General features: G+C 39.0%; 1 protein-coding gene across 1 annotated transcript in view; it reads left to right on the top strand.

Moving 5' to 3' along the window:
* Positions 1–13,574, top strand: part of mtss1lb (MTSS I-BAR domain containing 2b) — a 64,402-nt gene that overhangs the window by 15,853 nt on the left and 34,975 nt on the right. Inside the window, exons 2-3 of the mRNA XM_053315857.1 lie at positions 4,728–4,789; positions 5,153–5,226. Of these exons, the coding sequence (XP_053171832.1) occupies positions 4,728–4,789; positions 5,153–5,226 (136 nt within the window). The remainder of the gene's footprint in view (positions 1–4,727; positions 4,790–5,152; positions 5,227–13,574) is intronic.

The raw sequence follows: 13,574 nt of genomic DNA, 5'->3' as shown, positions 1-13,574 counted from the left end.
TTATTCTAAGAAAAGCATTATAAAGTCTAACCAGCAAAGACATCCAGTGACAGTGTCATAAGCCTGAAACTAAAGCAAGTAAACACATTCATACAGCTTAGGTTCAAAGGGTCTTATTGGTGGTCGTCTGCTTTGTAGGGATCATCAACTGGAGATCAGAGCGTATAAACCTCTTTATAAAACACTACAAAGGATGGGAGATGCAGGAATATGAATATGAAATACAATCAGTCAGTTAGCATAATTCTGTGGAGATGATGGACTGTCACTGGGAGGAATGGAAGGAGAAACAGAATGAGGGAGGAGGATGAGTCTTGCACAGTTTCTGGGGTTGGGGACTTAGATTACAGCCAGACCAAATGTGACAATACTGCCATGCCTCTGTGACACCATATGGGTAGATCCATCAGGCTAAATACAGCTTGCTGCTTGCCTTCATGGTTGCTCACTTTAATGTTCATAAGCGAAACAGATTGATAGAGGATTGACTTTATTTCTGTATTCAAATCATACTCTGCAATTTCCATTTATTTAGACTGAACACATATTAGATCTTGATTGTAATTGGTACAGTGATCTTAGGTCTTTAGTTAAAGGTCTTTAGTTTTATGGCCGCCTGTTAATAGCCAATTCTGCTTTTCTTCATTGAAAACGAAAGGGAGGGAGCAGTTCAACAGCTTGCCACATTCAATGAGCTTCATCCTGAAAGAAGCAGCAGTAAAAGGAGGGAGGAAGGAAGGGAGGGTTAAAAGGAAGAAGGAAAGGTGAAGTACACAAAGCTGGAAATCTCCCTCATTTTATCCCATAAATGGAGGTCAGAAGCATTGTGATTGTGTATAGTGCACACCCTTAGATACACAATCTGATGTCCACTTGAGTTTTAAATGGGTGACATGGAAAAACAGAGAGAGGAGAAAGCGAGGACACACTTTTAGCTGTGATGTGTTTACACTGGGATGAATTGGGTAGTATGTATATATGTATGTATGTATGTGTGTTGGTGTGTGCGCGTGCATGAGAAGTAATCATGCACGCCCTGTTGAGTTTTTGTTTAACACAGGAAGTGGTGATGTAATAGTACACTATCCAAAAGCTTTTTCACACACTTACTGTCTCCCACTTCATGTCTCTCACACACTGATGTATTTGCCCCTCGGCCACCGTGATATCAAAGTCCCACAACCATGTGAGCGCTGTGGTTATGATTGTGGTCTTTGAGCTCTCTGGTTGAGACACACACACACACACACACACACACTTATGGAGCATGGAGCTTGCAGGCAGAAAGCCTTGTAACCCTCTGATATGCAAAACTGATTTCAAAAGAATTCAAACAACAGATCTTTGTGCTCAGATCTTTATAAGGTTGCTCAGTTTGACCACAGAAATCTTTTCAAGTTTGATCCAATCAATGGAATATTGAAAAAACAAGTAAGAGTAATGTGCCCATTAAATCTGTAATGCGCCCATTAAAAAAACACTTACTGTTACCAGCAGTCGTAAAACACTAGAGCCGACATTTATGAACAGCTCTGCATCCAAGTTATAATCTTATTGATAATTCTTACTAATCAGATATCAGTAGAGAATGGAAGTCCTGTTGTCGCTTCTGGGCTAGTTGCACTGTTACTGACTTGTATAATTCATAATGAATCTGCCATAAAGGTTTCATTGCACTCTCTCAGAAATGTACAACATATTCCAGGGGTTTACTATCCATATATAGATATACAAGAAGAGTGACTCAACACATTGTAAAGCAATAGTATGGTGTATGACTGGGTGTGACATTATTAACATGTATTGTGTTAGCAGACAGGTGACTTTTAACACATTATTTTGAGTGTCTGAGGTTTAATCTTCGCTCTCATTTTAACTATGTTTGCTTTTGCAATGACTATTACAGCTGCTAAAGGCCGATTTTACTAGTCTGTTGTTTGGTGCAGTTAAAGCACAGCGGGTTTATTAGAGCTTTTATTTCGAAAGACAGATTCCTGCTATGCTAATAAGAGTTGCAAGAGTGAAACAAAAGAGTTGTGGGGAATGACTTAGATCCATCACTATAAGTAGCATCTATCTCATAATATGTTGTTATTTGAGCCATTGTTAATATGTAAAATGGATTGGCCAATTGGTTTATTAGCGTGACCATAATACAGTACACCACTGACCAGAAACACTCAGTTCTCTATGCAATGTGATGTGTTCACTGTACTGCTGCAGTCCTTTTCTACTCCCTCACATTTCAGCGGTTTAGCAAGTGTTCATCTGGCTTGGTCAAAGTTATAAAATGGGATCAGGTGGCAGTCCATGTCTGGTCTACTTATCTCACAGCAGCATACAGTGTGAGGAGGGAGACCTGCATGTTGAGGAACAGGAAGCAATCTCACACACACACACACACACACACACACACACACACACACACACACACATATAAACACTTCACTTGGTCACTTGCCACCAGGCTCTCATACTGGATTGAAATGCCCAAAATATGCTAATGAGGAGCAAGGCTCTTCGTGTGTGTGTGTGTGTGTGTGTGTGTGTGTGTGTGTGTGTGTGTGTGTGTGTGTGTGTGTGTGTGTGTGTGTGTGTGAGTGTGTGCAAGGAGGAGGGCGTCAGTTCGTGTTATCTCCCATCCACACTACTTAAGCTCCATAGTGCACTTCAAACAGCCAGCAAGGGGAGGGAGCAGTGTGTGTGTGTGTGTGTGTGTGTGTGTGTGTGTGTGTGTGTGTGTGTGTGTGTACATGGTGGAGGGGGTAGGTTTCGGTACCAAGGGGAAATAGGACTGTGATTTCAGACCAAATTAAGCCACATCAAACAGGCCAGATCAAAGAGTATACACCCTTACTGTCTGTGCGAGTCTGACATCATGACGGGATGCCCCACCCCCCCACACACATACATACACACACACACATGCACACATGCACACACACTTCCTTCCATCCTCCTCACCTTTATTTTTTCATTATTTTATTTTGTCGTCAGATGTTCCTTACCTTTCTTCCTCTATGAGGATATTTTGACCTATACTGATACAGTACAAACACAATCATCAACCCCCCCCCCCCCCCAACACACACACACAGGCCATTTGAAGGTTTTTAACAGGGTTATAGGTTAAACTGGATCAAGTATAATGTAATATGTGCTAAAGATGGGGGTGTATGATAGAGCAGTCATCCAGTGTGGAGGAAGGGGGTTGGAGGATGGGGAGCAGCATCCATTAGAGACACAGCTTCAGCTTTGAATTGTGTTAGAAATCCTGGCTGCTCGAGTCAAAGCCTTTGATGCTGCCTGATGCCAGTCGCTGTCAAGTGTTCTGTATGTGTGTGTGTCTACATATGTGTGTGTGTGTGTGTGTGTTTGGGAAGATGGATTAGGTGGGTGAACTGGGAGAAAAAGGAGGGGATGTTTCTGTTTTGGGGGAATAAACGAGAGTCTGGGTGAAAAAAAATTGGGGTACTGATCAAGGAGAGACTGGGATAGGGGTGTGTGTGTGTGTGTGTGTGTGTGTGTGTGTGCTTTTATGGTAAAGGCATAAGGAATTGGTTTATGACAGACGCTGAAAGGAGACCTACAATGTAGCACTACAAGAGAACAAAGAGTGTGACTTACAGAAAAGTCTGTACATTTGAAACAAAGAGTTACATGAAAAAAAACATTCATCTAATGGCTGATGATGATGATGATGATGGTTATCATTATTGATAATCAATACTGAACCATTAACTGTTATTCAGTACAATATAACAGTTATAGTAAAATCCAGAGCTTTTATCAGCTAAATGTACTTAGTGTATCAAAAGTGAAATGAGTCATTATTCAGAATAGTTCTTTTTATGTTATTATGTTTATAATGATATGATTTAATATTTACTGATGATTCTAAGCAGCATTTGAATGTTGCACCAGGTCTGGATAGAGCAATATTTTGGGGGCTTCTACTATACCCATTCCTTTCAACATTGACTTGTCTCAGTATTTTCTCAATTAATCAGTGGGTCTGTGCATAAAATGTCCAAAACATATGAAAATATGTTTCCCACGCTGGAAAAAACCTCCACTGGCACAGTTCACACAGCCTACACTTGTTCAGTTAAATTCATTATCATTTAAAATGGGATTGAAACTGATTAACAAAGAGAAAAATGGACAGTGATGCAGAGCGATAGTGGGAGAAAATGAGATGAAGTAAGAAAAAGAGGAAGTTCAAATTTTTGTGGATGCAGCCAAACTGCATGCAAACTGAGTCCACATTCTCCATGTTGGAGACAGAGAACGGTGCTTAAGAAAAAAGAAAATTCATGTGACCTTAAAAATGTTATGAACTTTTGGATCAGCTGGCTGAGAAACATTCAAATTGTGTAACACATGCATCTGTTCAGCTGATCAGTACATGAGGCAACTGACCAGGTGTTAGTTTAAACCAATGATTTGCCAAAATCCACAGATATCCTCACATTTTAGAAGCAAGAAACAACAAATATTTGGCATTTTCTTTGGTAATGGATACAAATTATAATTGCTCTTTAAAATTGTGACAGTTAATTAAATCCCAATACGTTTTATATGTTCACCTCCAAGGTATACATCTGTCTCTCTTGGCCCTCACTGTAACATGTGGATGGAGGTCTGAGCATACCAGACAAATAAGTTGTTTATGAATATATGATATGTGTTGGTAATAATGTATATTGTTGCTTGTGTGTTGCCAGTGCTCCTATCCTGTGTGGGAGGACTTCAGCGCCAAGGCCACCAAACTCCATTCTCAGCTCCGGTAAGTTCCTCTGACTCACAAATAAATATATAAATGAATCTTGCTGTTCCAATGTGAAAAACCTGCATATGCTTTGTCGCTCTTTAAATTGAATAGAAACTTGGTGATACATGATTTTAATGAACTTAATTTATTTAAGTTAATTAAATACTGGTTACATTCATACATGAAGCTTTAGTCAGAGAGAGACCCCTGCAGAGGTGGAAAACATTGATATCAGCTACTTTCAAATGTACTGAATCATGAACACATTGGTATTGTCTTATGTAATATGCACATCAGACGAAAGCAGCTGCTCGTTGAGAAAAAGCTTAATCATAACAACATTTTATTTGAGGTGATTGCTATTTTCTGTCCATGTAGAACCACTGTTCTGGCTGCTGTGGCCTTCCTGGATGCCTTTCAGAAGGTGGCGGACATGGCCACCAACACTCGAGGTAAGAAAGCGTGTGTGTGTGTGTGCACGCGCGTGTGTCCCCTCCCTTATGTGTCCCTCTGCCAATGCTGCTTTGGTTTACACATGGTAGCATTATTAGGAAGCTTATTATGTCATTGAGATGTTATCAGCCAGTCTGCTAAACTCTCTTGTGACTGATGAAAGTGTTTCCAGCAGCCTGAAGGTACAGTTTGTCCCAAACTACAAAGCAATTACAGAGTCCAAAAATGACACAACTATCAAGGAGAGGTTGACGAAATCTATTTTTGTAGCGATGTGTATCAAAAAGCAGAGTATGTTCGGTTAGACTTGTAGATGCCTGAAGATCAGTTTTCTATTTGTTTTAAACAGTGTGTGGTTTTGGAGGCTGATACCAGTGTTTCTGTTATTTGTTGATGTTATGTACCAGTCTGCCAAATCTAAAAATTTCACAGTTTCAGGTTTAAAAATCCAAGACAGAAGAATTATGTCTTCACCCTGTAACATATAAAGAAGTGAAACACAAGCACTAAAACTAACATGCTTATTTTGAATGTAATTCAAACATCTTAGAATCATGTTGAATTCAGGCTTAAACCAATAATAGACGATCAGTTCATTAAAAAAATCCAGACGGGTGACAAATTAGATAGAAATAGTATACTTTAGTACACTTTAACCAGATGATTCCAGGAATATTGAAGTAAAAGGTAAAAGGAATAGATTCAAGGAATTTAAGGTCCCTCTTTTCACATTCCCGTTTGTGATTCTGTCGCATCTAAAGAACTGTGAAGATTAGGCAAATTAGACCAGCAGATTATAGAGTGACATAGATATTTGAAGCACAGGTTTTCACACATGAGGGGAAAACAACAGTCATCTTGTTGTTTGTTGTATTAACGCTTGTGTGAATCTAATGTCTGAACACATGAAATGAGGAGACGTGCAGAAGGCCTATCTCCAAAGTGGAAAATCTGAGTTTTTAATAGTCATTTTTTAGTAAAGTTGATCATAAGTTAAAGCAGAGTCTGTGTTTGATCAATTAGCACTGCAAGGTCCTCACCAATAGTGTCTATGAAAGTTCAACCCCTATAGCAGCGACTATTTTTGTCACAGGTATAACTATTAGAGAGAAATTAGATATAGCCTCGGGTTCCTCTGGTCAAAATGCAGGTTTAGCTCCTCAAGAAGTTCTAGGTCACATGGAAAAGCTGAAAACAGCCTATAAGGTGTTGAGCTTCCAAAACGACTTCAGTGCTGCTTGGTTCCTTGTGCTTTGAAACTCTGCTGGAGGGATGAACAGCACTCCAAAACTCCAAAGGTGTTCAGATGGGCTCAGATCTGATATCTGACATCATCATTTAAAGATAATCTGGATCGGTTGTATATTTCTCCACTCATTTATTCAAGTTATACCTTTAATAAGTCTATATTATTTAAAATGCATCACTATACATTGATATAGTGTTTGATTTTGAATGAAAGTCCAGTATCAAGCAACATATTAAGCATCATTTGCAGAAAATGTTGGTTCACATTGCAAAGCCAGTTGAGATATTTTGAATGTGGAGCTCAAAATGATATTTTTCCCGCGCTGCACTCAACCAAAGAACTCACTGAACTTTATAGAAGTGTTGTCAATGGGCTGTTTTCTTTGTGTGTGTTTTCCGCTTGACACTCTTCATACTCTCTGTGAAGGCTAAAAGCTGCGCAGTAGTTTTGATAGAGTGTAGGCTGAGAGCTGAAAAGGTCACACTAACACTCTCCGCCCATTGAAGGCCATTTGAATATTATGTTACGACCGAAGGAGGGGAAGACAACTGAAGCTGTTGTAGAGGGAATTTCTCCTCCTGTTGTGACTTATTAGATGCAGCTGCCAGACAGTGTATGTGATGGTGACGTGCATGTGTGTGTGTGTGTGTGTGTTTGTGTGTGTGTGTGGCCCCAGGTGGGCTCCTATAGAGGAGGATACAGGAAGAGGTTCTTGCTGCTTTTACAGGCCAGACAGGAAATCACCCAGCTCTGTCAGCATGCCGCTATCACTGCCACACACACACACAGGATAAAACATAACATAAATGATGTTGGCACGAAGACGCAGACTTTGCATCAGAGGCTCTTTGTACTTTCTGTACTGATGAGTCATTCCTATTGGAGTCCATTTGTCAGATTGCTGTACAATTGCTGCTCTCTCTTAGTGTGTGTGATGTTCTCTAATAGATTTGTTAAATGGATGGAGGCAGGAGACGGCACCAATAATGATGCTCTCTCTCTTCTTGCCATTTGCTATATCAATGTGCCACTTATTACTGTGTGTGTGTGTATGTGTGTGTGTATGTGTGTGTGTTTGAGCACAGCAAAGGGTACTGATGATCCTGTGGTCTGCTCTTGTACCAGCGCTCTCATTTACTAGCCTACAATGGTTGTTTACACCCAAACAACAGAATTTCATGTGATTTTCTTCATTTTTTGGTGTTTTCACCAGCTGCGTTGATTTACAAGAAATGTTGAATATTTCTGGAAGGCATAGTGATCAAGAGCATTGTATAACCACTATGTAACAGTATTGTATTGTTACATATTTGACAAACAAAGTTGTGCCATGTTAGGGTTAGGGTTTGGGTTAGGGTTTACACCAGTAGTGTGGCTCTAGGGATGTCAGTGTTACGTTTACATGCACACTCATATTATTCCGAATATCACAATATTCCAATTATTGCAATTGGTTATTCCGAATTATACGATATAGCATTTTCTGATTAAGACATGTGGGATATGGTGATATCATTCAGGTTTTAGGTTTTAGGAGCATTATTTGGACAAGTATACAACACATTCAGAATATGCATATCAATTGAAGTTTTTACCACACTGATATTGATGAGTCAGGTAATGATGCACCAAAACTCAGCAGTGTAGTAAACATCATGGGATAACCTAGGTAATGGATGTGTCTGTAACTATACATTTATAATATCAGTCATATCAATATAACTTCTAAATATCAGGCAGGTTTTCACCTTGCTTGTTTACTTGAGATCTTGTCATTCCGGTTCCCACTGGAGCAGAGGAAAACCCTGAAATTCCTCTGCATGTAAGCAGGAATGTTAACGGAATATTCATTTTCATTAGCCATGTAAACAGCTTAGTAGGAATATTGTCTTTTTCACAAAATAAGGACAAATACCAGGAATATTTTGTATATGTAAACATAATCAATGTCAGCCTGCTGGTTTGATGGTCAGTCCAACATAATGCTGAGAGGATGAATCCTTCTGACTTTGGTGATGCTCGGCTTTTGGCTGACATTTGTGGTTTTGAGTGAAATATCTTGACAACTATCAGATGGATTACATGAACTGTAACAATTTGCATGAACCCTCATATTTCCGTCTATTGATGAAAATACTAAACAAAAAAGCCCATATGCTTGTGTTTTCACAGAAATCATAATAACCCTGATTGGCTGTCACCTTTTTGCAGCCTTTCTAAACTCTTCCCTGTACTGCAGCTCAGCACCATTTCAGTCTCTCTGGCTCAGCAGGTGGCACGCTGGGCTTCAAAGTCTCATTCACAATGAACGGCAGACTATTGCTGTCCTAAATAGTGAGTCTGTAAGGCCCATTAGCCCTTTTATAACCTCATACATCATACTTATGTAAAGAAAAAAAAACTGAATGAAAACCAGGTTGCTGTAATTTGTGCTTAATGTCTCTTTATCTTTCTAACCATCTTCCTCGGGGACAGATGAGGATATGTAGAGGAAGAATGAAAGGATGTTTTCAATACCAGCTATGAAACATGATTAACACCAGGAATTTTCAGGAGAGTTCTTCCTCCTTCCTAAAACAAAAAAAAGCAAGGAATAAGTGGCAGAAAATCCTCAGCAGCAGTGTGTTGTATGGTGCAGCGCCAATCCTCTCATCATATACTATGTATGGTGGCCAACGGGAAACAGTCCCATACAAGTGGGACTAGTCCTTTTGTCCTGTTTGGATCATGGCCAGACCTTGTTTCTCTGTTGGCTCTCTCTAATGTTTAGGTACTAGATATATTCTGTTGGCCGCTGAAGCTGATAAAGTTAAAGAAGGCAGCAGAGAGAGGGGGAGAGAAAGAGTTTTTCTTATGTTTGTATTGGTGTGTGTGTGTGTGTGTGTGTGTGTGTGTGTGTGTGTGTGTGTGTGTGTGTGAAGGAGAGAGAAATTTAGCAAGTGGGTGAAATCCAGCAGGAAGAAAAGTGCAAGTGAATTCCCTTGTGAGGGGTGAATTTGAGTGTACTTTCAGATGTGTTTTTCACTCCTTTCTCACAGCCCAACACGCTTTCCCGAGAGCGAACTGGCTCTCTATCTATGTGTGTGTGTGTGTGTGTGTGTGTGTGTGTGTGTGTGTCTGTGTGTGTCTGTGTGTGTTTGTGTGTGTGTGTGTGTCTGTGTGTGTGTCTGTGTGTGACAGTAAACACCAGTGAAATGGAAGCACATAAACAAACACCTTGATCCCTGGTGTGTGTTGAGTCTTGTGTCTATTCTTCCTGTCTTTAATAACATGTCTGTTTGGCACTGTTTTGTCCTCATCATCCTCATCATCCTCTTCATCCTCATCACACTATCAGTTGCACGGCACCGGTCCCATTTTCGGACATGCTTGTGTTCTCGTGGAGCATTAGCCTTTTTAGGAGAGATGGTCTCTTGCAATTTTTCACAATTTAGTCATACAAACATTTAATGCATTTTAGTATTATCAATATTGGCAGGAAAATGTTGGAGGAATCTCTGTTTTTGAAAGGCAGAAGACTGAGAGCGTGTCCAAATTTTACTGCAGTAGATTCACGCTTGTTTATTTGCCATTTTAATGGAGATTTAGATCACATCTTTTTTATATTAATCTGAGGCAAGCATCTTATCCAAAAAGTATACATATTTTGGTTTACGTTTAAAGAGGACATGGTATGCAAATGTCCAGGTCTATATGTTTTATTCTGGGGCCCTACTGGATATCGTTGAATGATTTACAGTTTAAAATAAACCCCTTATTTGTCTTACAGTGACCCTTTGCACAGTCTCTCAGTTCAACCTCTGTCTGAAACAGATTTCTCATTTTTTATTCGAAATGCCAGCTTCTCAAAGACGTTAGGACACATTCAAGCCGAAATCTGATCTAAAATATTAGTATGGACAATACAAAAAACTCCCAGAAAAGACTTAGCAACAACCTTAGCAACCATGACTAAGGAATGACCAGCTTGCAAACAAAGTATTCAGGGCAGATTAAAACCCTGACTTTTGATTCACAGGGAGCATTTTTAAATATTAACCTCAAGTTTTGGAACTTTGACTATGTTTAACATCAGTATATAAATAACAGAAAATTACAACAAGCATAATATGTCCCCTTAAAGTTTGTTTGAAAGCGTTATGTACACAATTGTGTTGCACTCAATACAGGAACCACAGTCAACTGTGTAGTGTTTGGCTCAAAAATACACAAATAAGGCCTGCAGGCAAAAGAATGGAGAGTGGAAATGACAGTTGATGAAACTATTTTAGGAATTCTTCATAACAATAATTTGCACCTCACAGGCCGTTATGTTGTGCATTCTTTTGTTGTTTATGTTTGTTGTGTTACCGCCCTCTTCCTCCTCCGTCATGTCATGCTGCCATCGCCCAGATAGAAACGATATCTTTCACAGTTAAGATTGTATGACAGTTTGATTGAATTTTCGCAATATCATCATGCAATTTATTTTATTCTTATCTTATTGCAGCACTCGTTTGTAAGTGCTGTTTGGGGAAATATGTGAAAAAATGAATGTCAGGAGTCTCGAAGTTTGAGATCAATCATGTCTTTGAGCAGGATCCAGGGACTCTACACTCTCTGCAGTAGCAGCAGTAAAACCTGGTTCAATCCCAGGATTCTCACTAGGCACACTTAGTACAAATGTATCTGCATGCGTGTGTGTGTGTGTGTGTGTGTGTGTGTGATACGGATGATGATCTGATGGTACAGAATGTCTTGCAGTTTTATTGCCAGGCTGCCTGCCTGCATCTGAATAAAAGGTTTGATAATGAATGTCATAAATCTCATTAATACATGCGTACAGGCACTCATGCATATAAGAGTTGAAATAAAACTTCATTATCTCATGGTAACAAAATAAAGAAGTGCAGTGTGAGAGTACAATATGTTCTCTGACAGGTTTGGATGCATTTTGACAATTGGTTTGAAAAAATAAAGTCTGGGGATGTCGAGCATGACGATTTAAAAAAGGTACTCAGTTATCAACAAACCCTAACCCATTTTCCACATTTCTCCACACTCCTGTTTATCTGGCTGATGATACCAAACAGAGACATCATCTTAAAGCTTTTTTGATTACATTCCTTACAGTTGCTAAATGGAAAAAAGATCTCTGTCAGCTCATTAAAAGAACAAGAATGACTCTTTCTGTTTTCATATGTATAACAGTGGGTAGAAACAGAGCAAAAGTTTATCGCAACTGTAGAGTGAAAGAAACAAGACTGGAAAATTCATTTTCAACATGTTTATCTTCTTCAGTGAAGCCAAAGGAAAGTAGCTAGGGGCCAGGAAGCAATGAACGTTATGAGAAATGTGGTCTTGATTTGGAGCAACTAACAATAATAATAATAATAATAGTAATGCATTTAATTTGTACCGCATTTTTCATTCAAAGTGAAACTCAAAGTGCAGGACTATTAATAACATCAAATATACAACACACACACACACATACACAAGAAAACAGTAATTAGAGTTAAGATGAAAAAGCCTTCCTGAATAGAAAGGGTTTTCGGTCTTTTTAAAAAAGAGTGTAGTAGCAGAAGGCTGGATCCCCCATGGTGTGGAGCTTGGTCTGAGGGTGCAGGCGGAAGTTTGTGGTATGATCAGTTCTTGTTGGTAGGGAAGTGTCTGTATGTTGATGGACTTACCACTTATAATGCTGCTGATGTGACATAGAGGCTGCCAGTGATCCTGACTGTGCTCTCTTGTGTTTACAGTAATTTTAAACTGTTTATTGGGTGTTTAAAACTGCTGGACACTGCACATTTCAAACTTGACAAAACGAAGAAGAGCACATTGATTTGCTGTACACAGGGCTCCTGATCGAGGGACAGTGGCGCTGTGTGGAGAAATGATAGTTAATGTGTTTAAATGGTGGTGAAATGATGCAGAGCAACAGTTGAGGATTGTTTAGGGCCACTGAGGAATGGAGGGATGACTGTATGAAAAGACACAGAGGTCCATGCTTGAGAGAGCACTGAGTGTAGAAAGCAATAAAAACAGAGGACGGACAGAGGACTGTTGTGAGGGATTGTGAAGAAGTCTTCAACAGCAGCCCTGTGCTGTCACTTTGGATATTAACATCAGCTAAATCAATTCCCAACTTTTTTATAAAGACATTTCCATTACTCTCAGCTAACTATTTCAACTGTTTATCTCTTACTAGGGTAGCTAGGGTAGGGTGGCTAACCCTTATCTGTTTATTATATAAAGCAAACTATGAAAACTGTAACTTCTTTAAGCGAATTTTTTTTTTTAAACTATTTATCCATTACGTTTGGCTACTGAATCTAATGCTACTGTTTAACTGTTACTTTTAGCCAAGAAAGCTAAGAATTAGCTTTTGGCTAACAATTACTATTTAGCCATTAATTTCAGCTTACTATTTGAACTTTGTATTACTCTTAGCTAACGGTTTCAACTGTGTATTACTTACTTTAGCTTAATATTCTAACTATTTCATCTTTTTTCAATACTTTTAGCTTCTCGTCTTCAACTCTGTATCCATTACTGAGGGTAGCTAACCTTCATCTGTTATTTAGGCTATAATAAGTCAACTCTGCCAACTGTTTATCTGTTAACCACTTTAAGCTAACAACTTTTTCAAACTATTTATCCATTACATTTGGCTACTGCATCTATTTCTGGTGTTTATGTGTTACTTTTGACAACTGTAGCTATTTAATCACTACTTAAGCTAGGAAAGCTAAGATTACAATATTGACTATTTATCCTTTATTTTCAGCTTACTTGCTTGAACTTTTTTAGCAAACAATTGTTTATTGTTGCTAATTGTGTAGACTTCTCTTCTCACTTGCTAATTAGTTTTCACTCTTGCTCAAAGTCAACATGTGGTGTTTGGGTGTTACAGCCGACACAATCAATTGGATTTTTTTTTCAAATGATTTGTGTACTGTTAGGAAACACTGAGCTAAGTGTCTAAAAAGTTATAGGAGTGTGAATTTGAGTGAACGAGATGGTGATATTGTTGCAGTGGGAGTAAAAGAAAAAAATGATTCTGTAACTAAACACAATATAAGAAACAATTGCTGATGCTTGTTTGCCATTGCTTCA

This window comes from Scomber japonicus, chromosome 1, assembly GCF_027409825.1.
Source record: "Scomber japonicus isolate fScoJap1 chromosome 1, fScoJap1.pri, whole genome shotgun sequence".
Taxonomy (NCBI): domain Eukaryota; kingdom Metazoa; phylum Chordata; class Actinopteri; order Scombriformes; family Scombridae; genus Scomber; species Scomber japonicus.
Note: the sequence above shows the minus strand (reverse complement) of the source record. Positions and strands in the feature narration are given on the sequence as shown.